This window comes from Bidens hawaiensis, unplaced genomic scaffold, assembly GCF_021521415.1.
Source record: "Bidens hawaiensis isolate Kalapana, Puna unplaced genomic scaffold, B.hawaiensis_p1.1 tig00011436_1, whole genome shotgun sequence".
Classification (NCBI taxonomy): Eukaryota; Viridiplantae; Streptophyta; class Magnoliopsida; order Asterales; family Asteraceae; genus Bidens; species Bidens hawaiensis.
This window is the reverse complement of record NW_027491890.1, coordinates 269,468-293,370: the sequence shown is the minus strand read 5'-3', so window position 1 is coordinate 293,370 and position 23,903 is coordinate 269,468. Positions and strand designations below refer to the sequence as shown.

Sequence of the window (23,903 nt, the reverse complement as noted above, 5' to 3'; positions counted from 1 at the left end):
TGTGTCTAATCCTCGAGTTCGGCATTGTAAACCAGACTTTGTTGGGAACTTTAATCCTCTTGCTTAATAAACTAATAAAAATGAGTTTAAATATTGAGCTTATATTTTACAACGACAAACTACTCAACAGAAAGCTTATCACCAAAAACCATTATTAACGATCATATTAATGGGTCCATCTATGAGAATCCCTTAAAATTTCAGGCCTCAGGACGAGCATAAAAACGGGTATTTGAAATCATGTTTTTAATTATGTGATAAATAATTTGATAATATTATCAATTGTGTTGCATTTCGAAAGCCCAATACGGACCAAAGCAAAAAAAAAAATAAATAAATAAATAATAACAATAAAAAGTTACTAATTAAAATAGCCTAAATAAAACACAAAGATAAGTTTTTTTCTACAAAAATAAAAACACCACTGGTGAAAATTGAACCTATGACATTTGATTCCAAATAGTATCACTCTTTCCATGCACCAAGGAGTCTCTCTTTATACTTACGTTTTAAAAATTATATATAAAAAATACTTTTTTTTTAATTATGGGCCTGTTAGGACAATGATCATGAGTTCTGTCGCTCTCCTCGACACCCCCCCCCCCATGTGGGCCGGCTCTAGATTACAAAAGAATATTGTTGTCGATAGCAAGAATTGTCAGATAAATCATAGTTGAAATAAATGCAAGGTTAGCACCCAGCTACCTCTGTAATCGTCAACATGTTTATAGAGGATATAGCACGGTCTCTTCTTGGAATGAATGCTGGTTCTTTTGGATTTGGGAGGGTGGCCATGTCACCTCCAAGCATCTTAATCACATTTGTCATGGTGGGACGATCATCAGGGTCTCCTTGTACACACAAAAGTCCGACACTTATACACTTCAATACCTCACTTGAATCACATGATTTCGTTAGTATTTGATCTAGCAATTCAAATGGTCTATCTTCTATCCATAAGCTCCAGGCCTAAGATATGAATTTTTAGACATATAACCAAAAATAAGCGACGTGGTAACACCTATAAAGTAGTTCTTAGATAAATTACATGCCCCAAAAGACTTATATGGTTTTGGAATTGAGCTGCAGCATTCCTATTCCCATTTATGATCTCAAGCAATACCACCCCGAAGCTAAAAACATCAGATTTAATAGAGAACAAACCATCAAGTGCGTCCTCAGGAGACATATAACCACTGAGAAACACAAAGCAAATGTTAAGCAAACTCATGATGATTCTATAGACTGTAGTCAAGTTTGGTTCTTGTTTAAGAACAGGGAGTACTAACGTACAAGGTTCCGAAAATGCTGCGGGTGACATCTTTGATATCTTTTCCTTTAACTATCTTGGCTAAACCAAAATCTGAAATTTTTGGATTCATGTCCTCGTCTAGCAAAATGTTGCTTGCCTTCAAATCCCTGTGGATAATCCTCAATCGAGAATCATGATGAAGATAATTAAGTCCTCTAGCAATTCCCATAATGATATTGAATCTCATCTCCGAGTTCAATGATGCGCTACGTGTTTGATCTTGCAAAATACAATTCGCATTATAAATTTTGCTACAAAAGTTAAGCATATGAATCATAGAGATACTTACCAAAAATGAATTTATCTAAGCTTGTATTGGGCATGTACTCATTAAGTAGCATTTTTTCTTCTCCCTTGATGCAATATCCCAGTAGTCTAACCAGATTTCTATGTTGAAGTTTGGCAATCAGTGTAACCTCATTTTTGAACTGTTGTAAGCCTTGTCCAGAAAGGCTCGACAACCTCTTTACTGCAATTTCTTCGCCTCCGGGAAGCTTACCCTGATTAAAAAATATTTGTTGTATGCTAGTAATTAACACATTTTTAGAAGAAATATAATACCAAATAATTTTTTGTTACCTTGTAGACAGGCCCAAAACCACCTTGTCCAAGCCGATTTTTCTCTGAGAAGTTGTTAGTAGCTTCTATTATGGCTTCCAACTTAAAATATGGCACCTCGAGGCTTTCTCTATCATTTTCTTTAGGGTGATCGAGATTAAGTAACTCATTGATTTGTGTCCGTGTATTACCAGACATGAATTCTTTATTATTTTGGTTATTGTCTGTGCGACGAAAGACATTGTTGTCGAGAGAACTTTAAATGGAAAACTCAAATGAATGAAAATGCTTATTAGTAATTTAGTATTAAAACAAAGACTTACTTGTTCTCTTCTTCAATCGCTGATAAGTAATATAGCCAATGCCGCAAAATAGCGAAAGTACTAAAGCTGACCCAACAAAAGAAATTGCAAGGACTAGATTCTTAGATGATGATTTTCTTTCAGTCTTCGGTTTCTCTGATGGTGTATTGATGTTAGGTTCTGTTGATTTTAGTTCAAAGAAGATGTTAGCCTTGCCACTAGCTGTGCAACTGGTAAATAGCAATGCAAGTCTTACGAGTCAGTTCAAAATAAATTAAATAATACAGGTTGTTAAGATCTTTATGTTGAGAGTTTATTTGTTTAATTAAGTCTTTAGTATCGTTGTCATTTGGTCTGCCTCAATGGGTCTTTTCACCCCTTTGATTTTTCAAAGGACTACTCCTTGCTATTCAACAATTGAAAAGTACATAAAGGATCTGAAGTTGAAATGCCAGAAAATATACCTTTTGAAGATTCTGAAACACGGAAGGAAATATTATGTGTACCGTTTCCTTTAAGATTCTTTGGTTTCGTATCCCAAAACCAGCAACCTTGTGTATTCACACGACTCGAATCCCATATCCCGCTGTCGTTTTGATATGTACTATAAGAATAAGCCAGGCAGTTGCAGTTTTTGAGGCACTCTTTTATGCATTCTGATTCATTAGTTGCTTTAACGAAGGGCAGAGCTGTATCATCCATACTAACCATAGTTATGTTTATGAAGGAGTCTTTAGTACTATTGTCAAAGATTTTAGAAGTTCTCTTGCATCCACAGGCTGGATTATCAGGTGAAATTGGTTCAAATCCAGGCAGACAACTACACTGCAACGAGTTATTATTTCCGCTACACATCCCAAATGGCCCACACACCTTATAAACACTACAAGCATCTTTTGGTTCCTCCCATTCCAAAACCCATTGGCTTTCTATTTCTGACCATTTAAAATATTGTAACTTCCCTAAATGACCCATTACTAACCTTGAATTAGGTTCAACCAGTGAAATAGTGTTGTAAGATACTGTTGTACCATTCCGTCGAATGTTGTTTACTTTTTGTGTGGTGGCGTTTGACAACAAGTTGAATGCGCTAGAGGAAATTTGGTTGTCATCAAAGCTATATGTTGACATCTTCCCACTTTTCCAATGATACGTTGTTGGACCCTCCATAATAAAATACCTTGTTGAACTTGGATTAGGATGAAACTCGAAGCTTCCAGATCCTGGGTCGGTTGCACTTTTCCATGATGTCAACTTCATGTTTGCGTTCATTTTCATCCCAGGTAGAAACGTATCAGTTGGATTGTCAAAGCTTTGCCACAATTTCCTTCCTGATGTAACGTTTATTAATACAGCATTTCCAGTATCCATTAACTTCAGCGCTGTTAGAGGAGCTCCTTCTGCCAGAACCAAAAATTCATCAGTTTTCCATTAACTTCAACGCTGTTAGAGGAGCTCCTCACCCCCACCAAAAAAACAAAAACAAAAACAACCCCCCCCCCCCCCCCCCCCTAAAAAAACCTAAACCCCCCTAAAGCCTAAACCTAAAAGATAAACTAAATTCGAAGGTTAAACCGAGATTATTTTTGAACGAAATATGGTAGATAAACATTTTTTTTTACTTTTTTTTTTGGTGTTTTATTTTTTATGGATATATTTTTTTGCTTTACAAAAATGATATGATGTAGGCGATCGAGAGTGTACCATAAGATGGGGGGGAATGATCGAGCATTTAGGCTTCATCAGTTTTTCTCCTCAATCCACCCTTCTATGACCATAACCCTTTTCTTAAGTTAACATCTTAAAATGATCATTTTAAGGCTTGTTACTAGATTTAATTATTCATGTGATAAGATTAAAACTTTGTCGTCATCGCAACATCGTTCGGGTTTACTAATAACACACACACACACACACACACACACGATGAGTATCATTACAGAACTGTTAAATTATTTAAGAACTTGAAGAAACTTTTAAAAACTAATTTTTTTTTTATAAAAAAAATTGTATGTTAATGTTATTTGAGTTTAATTTTATCATTTTTAAATCTATATTTACGATACAGTTTTGAAAATTAGTTTTAATACATATCTGTGTTTTGTTTTAAACCTATGTAAATTTGGTAGTACATAAATTTTACACATATGCACATTTGTGATTAATATATGTAATAATTTTTTTATATAAAATATGATAAAACTACTCTTAAATAATGTTAATATATAAAAAAAATTAAAAAATTATTTGGTTGTTTAGAGTTCCTAGAAGATCTAACTTTTTAAGTTCTTAAATTATATCAAATATATATATATATATATATATATATATGGTTGGATTAAATACAAATGAAATTAACGTGCTAAACGTGAGAATCAAGTAGAGTAATTATCATAATTATGATAATTACTCTATGATGTAATTAAATAATTACACTACTACAAAAAGGAGCAAAAGCGACCAAAATTTGCGACCAACCAAAGTGGTCGCAAAATTAGCGACCGTATTAGCGACCAAATCAACAGCGGTTGGTAATTTACAGACCAAAACAAAATCGGTCGCAAAATCAGCGACCAAAACAAAATCGGTCGCAAAATTAACAACCGAACATTTTCGGTCGTTAATCGGTCGCAGTTGTAGCGACCGAAGTTGTTTCGTTCGCAAATATGGTTACTATTTTTTTTTTTAAAAAAAATTATAAAATATAAATATGTTCGGTCGCAAAAATGGTTGCAAAGTTTTTCGACCAAAATGTTTCGGTCGCAAAATCAGTTATCTGATCAAGATTGGCCGCAAAATTAGCGACCGAACATTTTCGGTCATTAAACGGTCACAAATGTTGCGACCGAAATGTTTCAGTTGTAAATATGGTCGCGGTTTTAAAGAATAACATAATCGAAGTTTATTTGGTCGAAAATGGTAAATAGAGTCTAGTTGTTTGTAAAGAGAGCGGGTTCTAGTTTGTTATTCAATAACTTTGGCGGACAAATAGAGCGCTTTTATATAGGTAGAATCGGGGTATGTTATTTTGAAGCTCTCCAATATAATATCAGTGTAACATCCTACTTTCAGTTATATTAATAAAATAAAGTTCGTTTATTTTATAGCGGGTCGTTATCGGTTTAGTTGAATAGAATACGAGATGGACTTGTGTTGGGTAAATGGATATGGGTTATGGACTTGGGTTATGGAGGAATGAAGGAAAGACCATGGGCCATGATCAAAAAATATATATACCCTTAATCCTCCATTTAATTCATTTACACATATCCCTTACACCTCTCAAACACACACACTTAAGCTCTCTCTCTCTCTCTCTAGCCTCTCTAGCCGAAATATAGAAGAAGAATCGGATCCCGACCCAAGGTATGATAGTATTTTGTTGTATGAGCTTAAATCTGTTAGTTATGGTCACTAAACGACGAGCCGACACCGTTAAACCGTTTAAGTCACGAGATCCGGGTGGATTCGGGTATAAACCGAACCTATGATGAGCTTAGGAGTCACCCTAGCTCAGATCTGGATTGAACGGGACGAAAAACGAGCTAAAACCCGTTTTTTCCGGCGAAATCGCGTTTTTTCCGGCGGCTTTCCGGCAAAGGCGGCGCCGGAATAGTGGTACGAGGATAAGGAATGTCAGGGAATGTTCTGACATCCCCTGACCTAACCCTAGTTCGCTAGGGAGTAATTGACGAATTAGAAGCGATTCGCTAGCTGATTCGTCTAAGGGAATATAACGAACTAGCTTTGATTCGTGTACTAATTCGTTAAGGAAAAATTAGCGAACTAGCATGTCATTCGTTATGGAAATAAGGGCGAACTAGGCCATTCGCTAAGGCCATTCGCTAAGAGAGGGACGAATGAACCCCCTTCATTATAGGGTTTATTCGTTGACCAGATCAGTTCGTTAAGGTCCAATTCGCTATAAGGACCAGTTCGTTAAGATGCCTGATTCGTTACAAAGGCAGATTCGCTATAATGGCTAATTCGTTATGAATTCCCATTCGTTAAGAACTGAGTGACGAATTAGAACTTTGAAAGAATGACAGAACAGTCCCTGGACTTAGAAAAGAATGATTTAATTACAAATAAACCCTTGAACTTTTAAGTAGCATATTATTCAATGATTCAAAATGCTAATGGAAAATGTGATAAGACAGTTAATGAAAATAAAATTTTTCCAAGCTGACCTGGCAGCTTAACCCCAGCCAGGGGCTGCCGCCCCTAGAACCCCGTTCGTTGAGGGTAATGATTAAACTAGAAAGGCGATATGTGTAGTGATAGTTTACTGAAACGTATAATTATTATACAGTTAGTCGTGCACAGCTCAAGAAGGGAATAACCGTAAACGGTGAACGCAACCGCATTGAGGTGAGTTTCTAGCCCCACTTCCTTGTTATGTTTTCGGGGCTGTGTGCATACTCGATGTGATAGTTAATACACTTATCTTAAGTGGTAAGTGTATGCATTGTATGATTTATGTATGATGATTGTTTGACGGTGCGTGAACGATCTTCGGATATTGCATGTACCGTCAGGTGGTAGTTAAGATATGATTGATAAGTATGATGAAAGATAGGATGTATGTATGAATATATGATGTATGCATAATGTATGTATGTTATGATGATGGTACGTGAACGCTCTTCGGAGATTGCACGTATTGTCAAGGAAAGTATGTATGAACAGGTACGGTACAGTTACACGAAACAAAGGGACCAGACCCTAATAATATCTGTGATGTTAGGGACCAGACCCTAATAATATCTGTGATGTTAGGGATCGGACCCTAATAATATCTGTGATGTTAGGGACCAGACCCTTATAATATCTGTGATGTTAGGGACCAGACCCTTATAATATCTGTGATGTTAGGGACCAGACCCTTATAATATCTGTGAGGTTATAGGGCGAAAGGCTCTTTAAAACGTATGATTATGTATGTAAAGGAAGTATGAAGGTAAGAATGAAAGTATATGCACTTACGTGTGTATGTAAGAAAGTTAAGAGGTTAAGTATGAAATGTAAGAAGGTATTGTATGATTATGTGATTAACTAGAACTCACTCAGCGTATCTGATTTTTAGTATGCACGCATGTGAGTAGGATGAGGCAGCTCGCTTGAGGATACACGTGGCACTGAATAAGGGGCTGGCATCGGAAGACTCAAGACGTTTAAGTTTAATGTTTTGTTTATTTGAAAGGCAAGATGTTGTTTTAAGACAAGAGGTGTTTTGTTATGAAATGTTTTATGAAAGCTTTTATATTCCGCGAATGTTCTAATTAACTCTGATATTTAGAACTGCGTTTATGAGTAAATCCAACACGAAAGTAGGGCTACCGGTAACGGGGCCTTACAATCAGAATCTGTTTTCTTTTGAAACCGAATGTTATATACGGGCATACATATCACATGTTTTTGTAGTAGTTAAAATTTTAAACTACCATATGTTACTTGTGTCTAATCCTCGAGTTCGGCATTGTAAACCAGACTTTGATGGGAACTTTAATCCTCTTGCTTAATAAACTAATAAAAATGAGTTTAAATATTGAGCTTATATTTTACAACGACAAACTACTCAACAGAAAGCTTATCACCAAAAACCATTATTAACGATCATATTAATGGGTCCATCTATGAGAATCCCTTAAAATTTCAGGCCTCAGGACGAGCATAAAAACGGGTCTTTGAAATCATGTTTTTAATTATGTGATAAATAATTTGATAATATTATCAATTGTGTTGCATTTCGAAAGCCCAATACGGACCAAAGCAAAAATAACAAAAATAAAAATAAATAATAACAATAAAAAGTTACTAATTAAAATAGCCTAAATAAAACACAAAGATAAGTTTTTTTCTACAAAAATAAAAACACCACTGATGAAAATTGAACCTATGACATTTGATTCCAAATAGTATCACTCTTTCCATGCACCAAGGAGTCTCTCTTTATACTTACGTTTTAAAACAAAATTATATATAAAAAATATATTTTTTTTAATTATGGGCCTGTTAGGACAATGATCATGAGTTCTGTTGCTCTCCTCGACCCCCCCCCCCATGTGGGCCGGCTCTAGATTACAAAAGAATATTGTTGTCGATAGCAAGAATTGTCAGATAAATCATAGTTGAAATAAATGCAAGGTTAGCGCCCAGCTACCTCTGTAATCGTCAACATGTTTATAGAGGATATAGCACGGTCTCTTCTTGGAATGAATGCTGGTTCTTTTGGATTTGGGAGGGTGGCCATGTCACCTCCAAGCATCTTAATCACATTTGTCATGGTGGGACGATCATCAGGGTCTCCTTGTACACACAAAAGTCCGACACTTATACACTTCAATACCTCACTTGAATCACATGATTTCGTTAGTATTTGATCTAGCAATTCAAATGTTCTATCTTCTATCCATAAGCTCCAGGCCTAAGATATGAATTTTTAGATATATAGCCAAAAATAAACGACGTGGTAACACCTATAAAGTAGTTCTTAGATAACTTACATGCCCCAAAAGACTTATATGGTTTTGGAATTGAGCTGCAACATTCCTATTCCCATTTATGATCTCAAGCAATACCACCCCGAAGCTAAAAACATCAGATTTAATAGAGAACAAACCATCAAGTGCATACTCAGGAGACATATAACCACCGAGAAACACAGAGCAAATGTTAAGCAAACTCATGATGATTCTATAGACTGTAGTCAATTTTGGTTCTTGTTTAAGAACAGGGAGTACTAACGTACAAGGTTTGTAAAAGTTTGTTTCTAATGTTGTATTTTAATTATAGGTACAACGTTTGAATGAGGAAATAGTGCAACTACGACAAGAGAAAGAAACGGAAACACTAGAGAAGGAAAAAGAAAGAGCGGAGAAACTTTCAATGATGGAGCAAATAAAGGAAAATAGGGTTGCGAATGCCAAAATGCAAGAGAAAAACGATGAAATGCAAGAGCAAATTCAATTTCTTTTGAAGAGCATAACAAAAAGTATCTCTAATTAGTTAAATTTGTTTTTTTATTAGCGCAACTATGTTTGACATTTCTCATTGTACCTCAATACTTTTGTCGTGTTTGTTTTAATGTTTAGTTTGTTTTATGAATCGGTTCAATCTTGTTAACTTTGCAACTATTTGATTATGGTATTCAAATTTATATTTAGTGCAAATATGAATTCTATGTATTAATTTTTGACCGAAACTATAGCCAAAAGGCCGGTCGCAAATTTATACCAAAGCTCGGTTGCGAAATCAGTCGCAAAATCATGTGTAAATAGTTTGTCGCAATCTCGGTCGCTAAACGTATCAATCGCAAAATGGTTCAATTGCGGTCGTTAACAGTTTGGTCGTAAAATCGGTCGTTAAAGTTTCCGGTTGCAAAATTAGTCACAAAATTTCGGTCACAAAATCGGTCGTAAATAAGTTTGGTCGCAAGGCCGCTCGTAAAATTTTCGGTCACAAAAACGGTCGAAAATAGGTTCGGTTGCAAAGCCGGTCGTAAAATTTTCGATCGCAAAACCGGTTGGGAAAAATTGCGGTCGCAATCTCGGTCGTTAAACATTCGGTCACAAAATCGGTCACAAAACCGACTCGGTTGCAGATTCGGTCGCTAAATTTGCAACTACAAATTTGGTCGCAAAATCGGTCGCAACAATATTTTCGGTCGCAGAATATGGTCGCAAAATAATTCCCGAACAGGATAACCGACCGTTGGAACCGGTCGCAATTCGGTCGCAAAAGGGCATTTCCAACCGATTTGCGACCGAAATGACGGTTGCAATTGCCCAGTTTTCTAGTAGTGTTACTCTACTTGTATATATAATTACTCTATTTGATTCTCACGTTTAGCACGTTAATTTCATTTGTACGTTAACCTTCCCCTATATATATATATATATATATATATATATATATATATATATATATATATATATATATATATAGGGCGGGGTTAAAATAAGAAGTGGAGTGTGTCTAAAAAGTGTAAGAAGTAATCCGGTGCGTTAGATTTGTTGATCTGATAGTGGATATGAAAAGTGTGTTTATTGTGCGACGTGTTTTATTTTAGTTGCGGTGTGTTTATTGTGCGTTGTGTTTTATTAAATCTAATGGTGAAAACACATTTTCTACACTTCTTACTTCTATTATAAAGGGTTATAATAGAAGTATATTTTTCCTAAGAATTGTAGAAAGTGTGTTTTCAACATTAAATCTAACAAAACACACCGCACAATAAACACACTTTCCGTATCCATTATCAGATCAACATATCTAACGCACTAGATTATTTCTTACACTTTTTAGACACACTCCACTTCATATTTTAACCCCACCCTATATATATAGGATGAGGATCATGAGAGAACTTTTTTGAAATTGAGAACTATGATAACCATTTTGGACCACAAAAAACTCAAAAATAAAAAATAAAAAATCAAAAAAGTAAAAAAACCAAAATTCTTATTTTATCATCCGGTTTCATAAAAAAACTCGGTTTAGCTAAATTATATACACATATGTATAATATATACATATATGTACATTTACATGTTTTTTTGGTACACATGTGTATAATTTAATATAAATGGTACTGTACATATGTGTATATTACGTAACTAAAGATTATATAAAATTATACATATGTGTATAATACGATGTTTTTTTTATTTATTTTTAATTTTTTAATGAAACCGGAATGAAATATAAGAATTTTGGTTTTTTTTACTTTTTTAAAATTTTTATTATTTTTTGTTTTATTATTTTTTTTAATATTTTTTTTAAATGTGTTTTTAGTAGTCCAAAATGGTTCTCAAAGTTCTCAATTTGCAAAGGGTTCTCTTAGGATCCTTACCCTATATATATATATATATATATATATATATATATATATATATATAGTGGATGGTTCATGTGAGAAATGAATATGAGCAAATAATTTTATTTTAGATTTTAAATTCTTAAAGATAAATTAAGAAAGTATAAATGTATTCTTTCTCTTCAATTAATATAACTAATCAATTATTATATTTGGAAAATATTGAGAATTCATTTATTTTATAACTTATTTTTTGTTTTTTGAGTTTTTATCCTACAGAAGTACAATTTATTCATACATTAAAATTTCTTTCTATACAAAACCAATTTCTTCCAACTCAATATATTAATATCCATCAATACGTAGTTATATTGTGATGAATAATACAAAAAACTATTTTACACGTTTTTGCATTAAATATCAACAAAAAAATATACAACTTACACAAAACCATATACCTAGACTTGTTCTAAGAATAAGAAAACATATAGCCTACACGCAAAAAACATATAACTTACACAAAAAATTCATTATCAATAAAATAAACACGCACACGAAAACATATAACCTACACACGAAATTTTATCTTACAAAAATACAATTTATACATATATTAATTTTTTTATTCAAAAACAATTTCTTCTAACTCAACATATCAATATCCATCAACACGTAGTTATATTGTGATGAATAATACAAAAAAATAGTTTACACATGTTTGCATTAAAAGTCAATAAAAAATATTCAACCTACACACAAATATAAAACCTACACTTGTTCTAAGAATAAGAAAACATATAACTTACACACGAAAAACATATAACGCCTACACACGTGTAGGATATGTGTATCTTTGTGTATTTTATATAATTGTTGATGTCGAATTACATATGTAAGTTGTATATTTTTTTATATGTTGTACGTTTTTATTATAAAAAATAAGTGTTGGTTGTAGGATATGTGTATCTTTGTGTATTTTATATAATTGTTGATGTCGAATTACATATGTAAGTTGTATGTTTTTTTATATGTTGTACGTTTTTATTATAAAAAATAAGTGTTGGTTATATAATTTTGTGTAGGTTTTATATTTATTGTTTATATTTAATGGACACATTTCATTGATATTTTTTTATTATTATTATTTATGACAATAAGTTTTCTAGGACTGAAAAAAATATATTATGTTTAAATATTTATTGTTAAAAATTACGCGTTAATATATGCTAATAAATTGAGTGGAAATAAACTGTTTTTTTAATATACAGAAATAGTATTATATGAATAAATTTTATTTTTGTTGGATAAAATGAAGAGAGTGCAAATAAATTATAAAACTAAACTATTGTTTTTATCTTTTTAATTATTATAGTTAAATTAGTTATATTGATTGAAGAGAAAGAGAGAGAATGCATTTATTGTTGCATTTACATCTTTTTCATTTATTTTTAATCATTTAAAACCTAAAATAAAACTAGTGGTTCATTTCTCGCACTAATATCATTTCTCGCATGAACTGAAGCCTATATATATGGCCAAGTTCGAAATGGAACTAAAAAGAAGTGGGGAATTGAGCAAATCTTCATTTTACATGTAAAAAAAAATAATATAAAGCTTGATTTCACATGTAAAAAAATAGTTTTTACATAAATTTTTTAGACTTTTTGCTTATAAATATGTAGAAGACATTCCAATAAAAAATTAAATTTCATAAATTTTTTTTTTACGTTTTTTAACTGAAAATTAATTATTTTTTAAAACGGTTTCTACATGTTTTCATATGTAAAAAGTTCTAAAACGATTATGTAAAAATGTGTTTTTACATGAAAAATAATTTTTTTATTGTTTTTTTACATTTAAAATGAAGAGTTTCATAGTTTCCACGTTTTTTGAGTTTCCTCTTGAACTTGTCCATATATATATATATATATATGGTAGGGTTTATGTAAAAAACAATAATTTTGTGAGAAGCATAAGAAGAGATCTAGACCCTTGGATCTAGGATCTGACGGTTGAGATTAGTAGTTTCTAAAAACCGTATAGTTTCCTATTTATATGGTATTGTTTCTTATTTAGGTGGTTTGCTTTATTTTAAAGCACTCTCACACTTCTCACAAAACAATTATTTTTTATTTGAACCCTCTTCTATATATATATATATGTATATATAGAGAGAGAGAGAGGAGGGTTATACTAAAAATAAATAGTTTTCTGGAAAGACTAAGAATAAATCATAGCAATTGAATCATGTTAATCAATGGTTGAGATTTAAAATTACCAATAACCGACATAGTTTCTTACAACTACTCTTTCATCATTATAACCGACATAGTTTCTTACAATTGTTCTTTCACCGTCATTTGTATTGCCAAATGTTAAAGATTTGTTGGTTCTTACCATTCCTAAGAAACTCCTTATTCTTATTTCAACCCTTATATATATATATATATATATATGGTAAGGATCCTAAGAGAACCCTTTGCAAATTGAGAACTTTGAGAACCATTTTGGACCATTAAAAACAACTTTAAAAAATATTTAAAAAAATCATAAAACAAAAAATAATAAAAATTTTAAAAAAGTAAAAAAAACCAAAATTCTTATATTTCATTCCGGTTTCATTAAAAAAATAATAAAAAAAAAACGTCGTATTATACACATATGTATAACTTTATTTAATCTTTAGTTACGTGATATACACATATGTACAATATCATTTATCATAAATTATACATATGTGTATAAAAAAAACATGTAAATGTACATATATGTATATATTATACATATGTGTATATAATTTAGCTAAACCGAGGTTTTTTTTATGAAACCGGGATGATAAAATAATAATTTTGGTTTTTTTACATTTTTGATTTTTTGTTTTCTTTATTTTATGATTTTTTTATTTTTGGGTTTTTTGTGATCCAAAATGGTTCTCATAGTTCTCAATTTTAAAAAAGTTCTCTCATGATCTTGATATATATAAATATATATATATATATATATATATATATATATATATATAAGTGGGTTCAAATAAAAAATAATTGTTTTGTGAGAAGTGTGAGAAACCTTTAAAATAAACCACACCACATAAATAGGACACTATACCATGTAAATAGGAAATTATATGGTTTTAGAAAATACTAATATCAACCATTAGATCCTAGATCTAAGAGCATAGATCTATTCTTATACTTCTCACAAAACTATTGTTTTTTACATTAAACTTACCATTTTATATATATATGATTAGGATCATGAGAGAAATTTTTTAAAATTGAGAACTATGAGAACCATTTTGGACCACAAAAAATTCAAAAATAAAAAAAAATCATAAAATAAAAAAAAACACACAAATCAAAAAAGTAAAAAAACTAAAATTCTTATTTTATCAACTCAGTTTCATAAAAAAAACTCGGTTTAGCTAAATTATATACACATGTGTATAATATATGTACATTTACATGTTTTTGTTGTACACATGTGTATAATTTAAGATAAATGATACTGTACATATGTGCATATTACGTAACTTAAGATTATATAAAATTATACATATGTGTATAATACGACGTTTTTTATTTATTTTTTAATGAAACCGGAATGAAATATAAGAACTTTGTTTTTTTTACCTTTCTAAAATTTTTATTATTTTTTGTTTTATGATTTTTTTAAATATTTTTTAAAGGTGTTTGTAGTGGTCCAAAATGGTTATCAAAGTTCTCAATTTGCAAAGGGTTCTTTTAGGATCCTTATCCTATATATATGTATATGGACAAGTTCAAGAAGGAACTTAAAAAAAGTGAGGAACTATCCATTTTACATGTAAAAAAATACTAAAAAAAATTCATTTTTCATGGAAAAAACACATTTTTACATAATCGGTTTTGAGCTTTTTACATATAACCACATGTAGAAGCCTTTTTTAAAAAAATAATAATAATAATTAATTTTCAGTTTAAAAAACGTAATTTTTTTTACAAAATTCGTTTTTGTATTAGAATGTCTTCTACATGTATTTATAAGCAAAAAGTCATAAAAAGTTTATGCTAAAACTAATTTTTTTACATGTGAAATCGAGCTTTATATTATATTTTTTAAATGTAAAATGAAGAGTTTCACAGTTCCCCACTTTTTTGAGTTCGCTCTTCAGCCTACCTCTCTCTCTCTATATATATATATATATATATATATATAGGTGAGTTATAATAAAAAGAAATAGTTTTCTAGGAAGAGTAAGAATCAATCTAGACCACTGGATTTATGATCTAATGGTTGAGATTGGTAGTTTTTAAACTACCAAATAGTTTCCTAGGATTATGGATTTATGCTACATAGTTTCTTAACTCTAAATTTTGTGTTATTCCTACTCTTCCTACACAACTATGTATTTTTATTTTAACCCTTATATATATATATATATATATATATATATATATATATATATATATATATCGGAGCTTCCATGTCTCTTTCCAAGAAGGTGCTTATATATATATATATGTAGGGGATTGTTATCATAAAAATAAGTAGTTTCCTAGAAAGACTATTCTAGATTAGCTAAACCGAGAAATTTTATTTTTATTTTTGTAAGGAAACTCCTTATTCTTATTTGAACCCTTATTCTTATTTGAACCATTTTATATATGTGTATATATATGTATGTATAAAGAAGAACATGTATCTACGTATATGTACATACGTGTATAAAATTGAAAAATAAGTATTATATATATGTGTAGATTAGCTAAACCGAGAAATTTTATTTTTATTTTTGTTTTATTTATTTTTTACGAAACCACGATGATAGATAAACTTTTTTATTTTTTTACTTTTTTTTTATTTTTACATTTTTTTTGTTTTTTATTTTTATTTTCATTTGTATTCTATTTTTTTGGAGGGGTTTTTAATGGTCCAAAATGGTTCTTAAAGTTCTTAACTTTTAAATGGTTCTCACATGATTTCAACCTTATACACACACACACACACATATATATATATATAGGGTTCGGTTAAAGTAAAAATACATAGTTTTCTAGGAAGATTAAGAATAGATCTAGACCCTTAGGCCATCTTCAATGGTGTCATTAAAACATGTGTAGTCCAAAACAACTCACCCTTAGGCATTTTGTTCCATGTGGCATCCCCGTCAGCAATGAAGAGTTTTGCAAAAGGTGGTGTAGTGAGAAAACGTCACAACTCTCCTACAATAATTACATATATTCCTCTCTCTCTCTCTCTCCCCTTCCTACGCACAATTTTATTAACACTCACGCCGAACTAGCGTTTTGTACGAAACACTCATTTGAAAACGCCGAAGGAAAAGGCCGGGGTGTACCCTCGACATTTCGGAGCCAAAATGCCATAACGGAGGGGCACTACGAATGGTCTTACAAGGGGTTTGAAATCTATTTGGAGGAGAGTGAGTGTCATGTGGGGGAGAGAGAGAGAGAAGAGAATATTTTGTATTTTGAAAGTGAGCGTTTGTGAGATAAAAGTAAGAGAGGGGAGAGAGAAATGGAAAAAAAATGAAAAGATGGTAAATAATATATTATCTCTTATGATGGACAAGTTTACTTAAGATGGTAAATAAAATAATATTAATAGGGGGAAAGATAAGTAGGCTAGATTAAATGGAATTAATCATGGATTAAAAAAGGAAAGATGGGCCTTAGGTCCATGGGCTTAAGAGAGTATAAATACCCCTTAAACCCTAATCCTTTCCATTTCCATCCATATTTTCCATCTTATTCTCCCTACACCTCCATAACACACACAAACCCTTTCCTTTTCGGCCGCAAGAGAGAAGTGTGATCCAAGAATCAAACGAGCCAAGATCTTCGATCCATCCTCTGTATTCAAGCAAGCTACAAGATCCATGCTTGTAACCAAACTAGCCGTAGCCTAGCAATCGACATAAGGTATGTTCTTGAGTTTAAAGGTTACGTTTTTATGAACGGTTAGCCATGAAAATCGAACATAGACTAGATTTGGTCTAGATACGTCATAAAAATGCAAACTTGATGATTAAAACGGACTTAATAGACATATGGTTATATACGGTTCATAAAGGAACCCTATATCTAGCCTAAAACGTTTTAAATGTATAAAGGTCCAAGATTTATGCCTAAAACGGGTTAGATCTAGATGATAGTATAGTGACGGGGGTGCAATGATTATGAATGATGATGATAGGAGGTTAAAAGTTCATGATTTGAACCTTAGATCAATAACTGAGCAAAGTAAAATTCATAAAAGTGGAATGAGGAGCTGGGCTGATGGTTTTCGGCCAACATGTGGTTTTCGGCCATGGTGTTCTCGGTCTATGTGGTTTTCGGCCATGTGGTTTTCGGCCATGGCATTCTCGACCGAAAACATGGGTTTTCGGTCAAACCAAGGTTCTCGGTCAACCCATCGTTCTCGGCCAAGAGTTCTCTGCCAAAGAGTTCTCGGCCAGATCTCTGTTTGGTTTGGGCCTAGACCTAGTTGGACCCAGATGAACAGTTGGACTGACTTAATTAAGCCCATAAAATGCTAGCCCAATTTAGAAAATAAATTAAAATCTTAATGAAAAATGTGTTAAGACGGTTAATGAAAATAAAATTTTTCCAAGCTGACCTAGCAGCTCGACCCCAGCCAGGGGCTTTGCCCCATGGACCCCGCTAGGGGCTGCCGCCCTAGAACCACGCTGCCAGGGGCGTTGCCCCCGAACCCTCGTTCGTTGTGGGTTATATAAAGATAGAAAATACGATATGAGTAGTAATAATTAATTGATGCGTGTAAATATTATACAGTTAGCCATGCACAGCTCAAGAAGGGAATAACTATTAACAGTGAACGTAACTGCATTCAGGTGAGTTTCTAGCCCCTTTCCTTGTTATGTTTTCGGGGCTGTGTGCATACTCGATGTGATTTTTAATACATTTATCCTAAGTGATAAGTGTATGCCTTATGTGATTATATGAAAGGTAAGAATGATGGCTTGTCGGTACGTGAACGATCTTCGGATATTGCACGTGCTGTCAAGATATAATGTTATGTATAAGCTATGAATGATATGTATATATGTTATGAATGAATGTAAGAGATAGAAAGGTAGAAAAGGGACTGGACCCTAATAATATCCAAGGCAGAAAAGGGACCGAGCCCTTTAATAATCTCGAGGCAGAAAAAGGGACCGGACCCTGATAACTTCTGAGGCAGAAAAAGGGACCGGACCCTAATAATATCCAAGGCAGAAAACGGGACCGGACCCTAATAATATCCGAGGCAGAATAGAATAGAATAAAGTAGAATTTGATTTATGAGAGTATGAACGGAAGTATGTATGTATGTATGTATGTATGTAAAGTATGTTATGTTATTAACTAGAACTCACTCATCGTAGCTGACTTTTAGTATGCACGTAGGTGAGTAGAATGAAACAGCTCGCTTGAGGGGAGCACGTGGCATTGAATAAGAAGCTGGCATCGGAAGACGTTTATGTTTAATATTATGTTATTTTGAAAGACAATGTGTTTATTCTAAGACAAGTTATGGATTAATGTAATGCTTATGAAAGTTTTTATATTCCGCGTATGTTTTTATTAACTCGGATGATTAGAACTATGTTGATGAGTAAATCCAACGTCCAAACGTGAGGCACCGGTAACGGGGCCTAACATGGTGATGATGTGGAGGTGTTTGGAAAATAAAAACACCTACAACATTGGATATACTATTAGTTTTAGGATTTAGTGGTTAGATGGGTAGTTTTCAAAATACCAAATAGTTTCTTAGGTAACATGTCCATACATAGTTTCAAGCCCACATAGTTTACTAACTTCAAATTTTATGTCAGTCTTACTACTCTAAGGAATAATATGGGTCTTTAGATCAAAGTAGTTGATGGTTTAGATTTTTAGCGTGCTAAAAAGGATATAGTGTCTTATCTAGATGATGCTAGACGGGTGCTCACACGATGCAACGAGTATCTAAACATAGGCACTGGTAATTACATAACAATTATGAGTGTTCATGGTTCAGTTTAAAACATTAAAGCGTATTAAACCAAATCATAACCAGACTGTTAGTAATGGTTCAGTTTCAATTTTTAACCTTTTAGTTTTGGTTTTGATAACAAAATTTGTTACTAACAGTTGGCTCATAGACTTAATATAAAAACCGTCAAAACCGACCGTGAATATGCATACATGACATATCATTTTTTTTAGTTGAAAAATTATATCAATACCATACTCAAATTAAAGAAAATAAAATACTCGTTTTTATGGTGCAATTTTTTTACAAAAATATTAACGTATGAAAATATTATGTATGCGTAAGAATCGTGGGGAAAGTTGGTTTAAAATTGAAATTAAAAATAATATATGGTTAAAGATGAGGGGGTAAACATGTAAATAGTATTTATTTTTAAAAAAAGTTGGCTAAAGTTAAAGATGAGAAATTGTAAATATATTTTGAAGGAGAATTGAAAGTTCTCATGTGAATTGTGTTTAAAAGACAAGTTTACGATATTTTGGAAATCTTAGTATATAATAAAAGAAGATAATTTCTGCGATGTGTCATCTTCATAAGAGCTGTGAACACGTGTCAATATAAGGTTAAGTTTACTGTCGTGTTCATTTTTTAGCCTCTCCACGCCTTTCATTTGCATAACTTTCCATTTACAAAAACTTCATCTTCACATCTCATCAACAAATTCAAAATTTGAAAGCTTCTACCGTTATTTACACACGCCGTTTCTTCTCCATCAACACCCAAGCCGATCTCTCTACCCGTCTCTTTCTTAAAACCTTAAATCTGCAATTGTGAGTAGGTATGTTCGGTCTGAACCTAAATCTTGCAAATTAGCGGTTCACACGTTCGTCCAAAGCTTGATTTGAGTAGGTATATTCATTATTTTCAATAGTGCTTATAAACCCTAAATCTCATACTTTGAACCTTTAATCTGAACTTTCTGATTACTTAAGTTATCAGTCTGCAATTTTATGTACCTTAATTGTCCCATTTGAGAATGAACCTTAATTTTTGGATTTCGATTTAATGTTAGTTATAAATAAGAAATCGTTCCTTTTTTCACATATATATTTAGAACTCTAAATATTAGAACCCCTAAGTTTGATGTTGATACGTGTTTAGTAATATCATTCAAATCGACATATACTAGGGGTTATTTCACCTGCAAATGTTAATTACATATTGACCAAATAAAATAATTTGATTATACTATATCATCACCACTGTTTTTCTTGTGTTTGTTTTTTATATGTCAAGATTAATATTATTTGCAAGTTTTAAATCTGATTAGCTCATTTATCACTTTGAACAACCTTTGTTCCGAACCATGTTTTGTTGTGACATGATATTTATTCTCCTATGTATTTTTGATGTCAAATATGTGTTATAAAGAGACATAAATAGAAGATTTTTTTACAAAGTATTTGTTGGTTCCTTGATTAAGTTAAAAGCCATGTTTTTTTTTTATTTGAAGATAAATGTTCTAACTTGGTAGCTTTAGTAATGTAATCTATAGTAAATGTCTTCATAATCAGTTTCTGTTAATTAATTATAATAATTACAATTTTGCTACTAATGTTAATAGGGAACACTAACGTACAAGGTTCCGACAACTCTGTTCGTGATTGCTTCCATGTCTTTTCCTTTAACTATCTTGGCCAAACCAAAATCTGAAATTTTTGGATTCATGTCCTCGTCTAGCAAAACATTGCTTGTCTTCAAATCCCTATGAATAATCCTCAACCGAGAATCATGATGAAGATAATTAAGTCCTCTAGCAATTCCCATAATGATATTGAATCTCATCGGCCAGTCCAGTGATGTACAAAGTGTCCGGTCTTGCAAAAGATAGGCATATAAATATTAATATGTACAACGTGCACAAGCAGATTGTGACATCTGCCCAAATCCGACCCGACCCAGGTACCCGTTTTCGAATCCGATTCTTTTTATAATTTAAATTTGATTATTAATCTTTGTAAATTTAACATTAAATAAATCATATATATATTTATATATTTTTATATATTACTAATAATAATAATTCCTTTCCGCCGTCCCGCCCCTTTCTCTTTCTTGTCGCCATCTCGCCCTTTCTCTTTCTTGTCGCCATCCCGCCTCTCTTGTCGCCATCTCGCCCTTTTTCTCTCTTGTCGCCGTCCCGCCCCTCTGATTAACCCTTACGCCTTGAACCCCTTTTTCTCTTAACTCTTTGCTTGTCCTTTGGTTCTTCCCGCCTAAGGATGTCTGCGCAGCTCCACGCGCCAGACTCCTTACAAGGAAGCCTGCGCGAATCCTGCGATACGCGAAGCGAACTGTTCCCACAGCGCGCTAAGAATGGTAGTTCTTCCCGCGGCGCGCTAAGGATTATAGTTCTTCCCGTGGCGCGCTAAGAATTGTAGTTCTTCCCGCGACGCGCTAAGGATTGTAGTTCTTCCCGCGACGCGCTAAGGATTGTAGTTCTTCCCGCGGCGCGCAAAGAATTGTTCTTTGTCTGCCTTCGCCCTCGCGCGCGCTTGAGTCTTCTCGCGCTAAGACACTTAAGTCTTTTCTTCAATTTAGGTCAGCCTGTATGCTTTTGAAATATCTTATCTTTTGTATGAGCACTGTAGGTCAGTTCCGACATCTGTCCGAAAAGCCACTTTCGGCGCAGCATGCGCACCAATCCTATTGGTTGACAGAAAAAGTGACTGACATAATCTTTTGAAATCTTCTTTTGCATGTCTTGAACAGTGCTTTATCTGACACCTCCCATGCTTTACCTGTAACCTGTCAGCTTTTCCCCATCCCTGCAGCTGCCGGCATATCTTTTGATATCTTTTGTTTTTGGATTCTTGTGCTTTTTAATATCTTTTGCTTGATTTGATAAGATCTTTTCCCCTTTTTAAGGGATTGTGTTCCCTTGGGTTTTCCTATAAATTAAGCTAATTTCTTGTCTATTAACACTTCACACACTACACTTAATCTCTCTCTCCCTCTGCCGTAATTCCTCAGCAGCGCCTCCAACTCTTCTCCTTGCCTCCGTCTTCTCTTCTGTTCTGCCCAGATCTCGGTAAATAATTAATATATAATTTTTCCTTTTAAATAATTTGTTTAAGTAACTTACATATATTCAAGACATAAAAACCAATCGTTAAACCAATAACCTCTTATTTATAGGTTAACTTGTGCTTGTTTAAAAGTTGGTTCTTGCATTATCTTTCAACACACCTTTTTCAGGTGAGTAATCTCGTACTTAATCCCCTTTTATTCTTAACGTTTTGGGATGTTCATGTGTTCGTACAACTTGAGTCTTAAACTTGTTTATGAAATTTATGTGCGCAAAACCCCATGTGTTATGGACGTTTACTTGGCTGTTTATTTGTATGTGTGAATCATTAACCGCTTTGTTCGGCCTATTCCGAAGTTTTCATGGATCCATTAGATGAACACGGGAGACCTATCGTTTACGGTTTTCTTGTTTGTTTACACATGCACGTATTTATTCGTTTTTGTGCTCGATTGGGAGCACGGATTGAACTATGAGCTATGATCTATTTAGGCTTGATCACAATCTGATTACACCCTATGTTAAACCCCAGTTAAGCACATGTTGCGCGCAGTGTTTGTTATTATCTATTTATATCTATTAAACTTGATTTCTCACCGACACGCAAGTGTTGACGTTTTATTTTAACACATGTTCAGGTTTGCTGTAGCTGCTTTTGGGAATCTCAAGGACACGTAGGATGTTTTCTTTTTCTTTGGACCTAGATTAAAAATGTAACAAGACAAATTATGTTATTTGAATATTTTAAGTTATGATATGATTTATGTTACTTTACGATTTGTGTTCTGCGCAAGCGCAATGAAAATGTATTTATTAAATATTGACACCCAAATAGTGTCACGAGTAATGAAACAATACGTGGCGCCCCGATGTATAATCCGCCATCGGTCGGGGTGTTACACAGATGTCTGTTTTTCTACAAATGTAAGCATATGAATTCCAAAATTACTAACCAAAAACAAAGTGATCTAAACTTCTATTTGGCATGTATTCATAGAGTAGCAGTTTTTCTTCTCCCCTGATGCAATATCCCAGTAGTCTAACAAGATTTATGTGTTGAAGTTTAGCAATTAGTGTGACCTCATTTTTGAACTCTTGTAAGCCTTGTCCGGAGAGGCCGGACAACCTCTTTACTGCAATTTCTTTGCTTCCGGGAAGCTTACCCTGATCAAATATTCATAGTAGTGTACTTACTACTTTTAATAGAAAAAAATTACATATAAAGAACTTCTTTGTTACCTACCTTGTAGACTGGCCCAAAACCACCTTCTCCAAGCCGATTTTCCTCTGAGAAGTTTTTGGTAGCATCTATGATGCTTTCCAGCTCAAAATATGGCACATCTATGCCTTCTCTATCATATTCTTTAGAGTGATCGAGATGAAGTAACTCATTGATATGTGTCCGCATATTACGAGACTCAGATTCTATGTTATTTTGGTTATTGTCTGTGCAACGAAAGGCAATGGGTTAAAATTTGCATGCATTTTGTAGCGAGAACTTTTAATGACAAACTCAAATGAATAATAATTTTTATAGATGCAGTAGTCATAGACTTACTTCTTCTGTTCACCATTTCTTTGTAAATAATATAGCTAATGCCGCAAAATAGTGATAGCGCCAGAGCTGAACCAACCATAGAAATTGCAAGGACTCGTTTCATGGATGACGATTTTGTTTCAGCGTCGGAGTTCCCTGATGTTGTATTGATGCTAGGGTCTAGGTATAAAAACGATGAAAATTGAGTTCTTGTAGAGCATATATGTACAGAAGAACATGAAGTTAGGGAAACACCTAATTAACATCCCAATTAACTAAGCAAAAGTTTGAGAGTATTTTGGCATAAA

The 23,903-nt window shown here is 32.9% G+C and overlaps 1 protein-coding gene across 1 annotated transcript; it reads right to left on the bottom strand.

Annotated features, from left to right (window-relative positions):
• Positions 1 to 690: 690 nt before the first annotated feature.
• Positions 691 to 23,900, bottom strand: LOC143537931 (G-type lectin S-receptor-like serine/threonine-protein kinase At4g03230). Its single transcript, XM_077031596.1, has 12 exons — positions 23,315 to 23,900; positions 23,012 to 23,184; positions 20,610 to 20,847; positions 8,679 to 8,763; positions 8,431 to 8,599; positions 2,637 to 3,572; positions 2,194 to 2,352; positions 1,892 to 2,094; positions 1,602 to 1,812; positions 1,294 to 1,531; positions 1,049 to 1,196; positions 691 to 969 (listed from the first exon to the last, which is right to left on the bottom strand). The coding sequence occupies exons 1-12, from the start codon at positions 23,464 to 23,466 to the stop codon at positions 691 to 693; spliced, it is 2,991 nt and encodes a 996-aa protein (XP_076887711.1). The 5' UTR covers positions 23,467 to 23,900.
• Positions 23,901 to 23,903: the final 3 nt, after the last annotated feature.

Coding starts and splice junctions, on each gene's coding strand:
- LOC143537931 (XM_077031596.1), bottom strand. CDS start 23,466: ATGCGGACACATATCAATGAGTTACTTCATCTCGATCACTCTAAAGAA. Junction 8,764..20,609: donor AACAGAGTTGTCGGAACCTT/GTACGTTAGTGT, acceptor TGATGTTTTTAG/CTTCGGGGTGGTATTGCTTG. Junction 970..1,048: donor ATATAAGTCTTTTGGGGCAT/GTAATTTATCTA, acceptor TTCATATCTTAG/GCCTGGAGCTTATGGATAGA.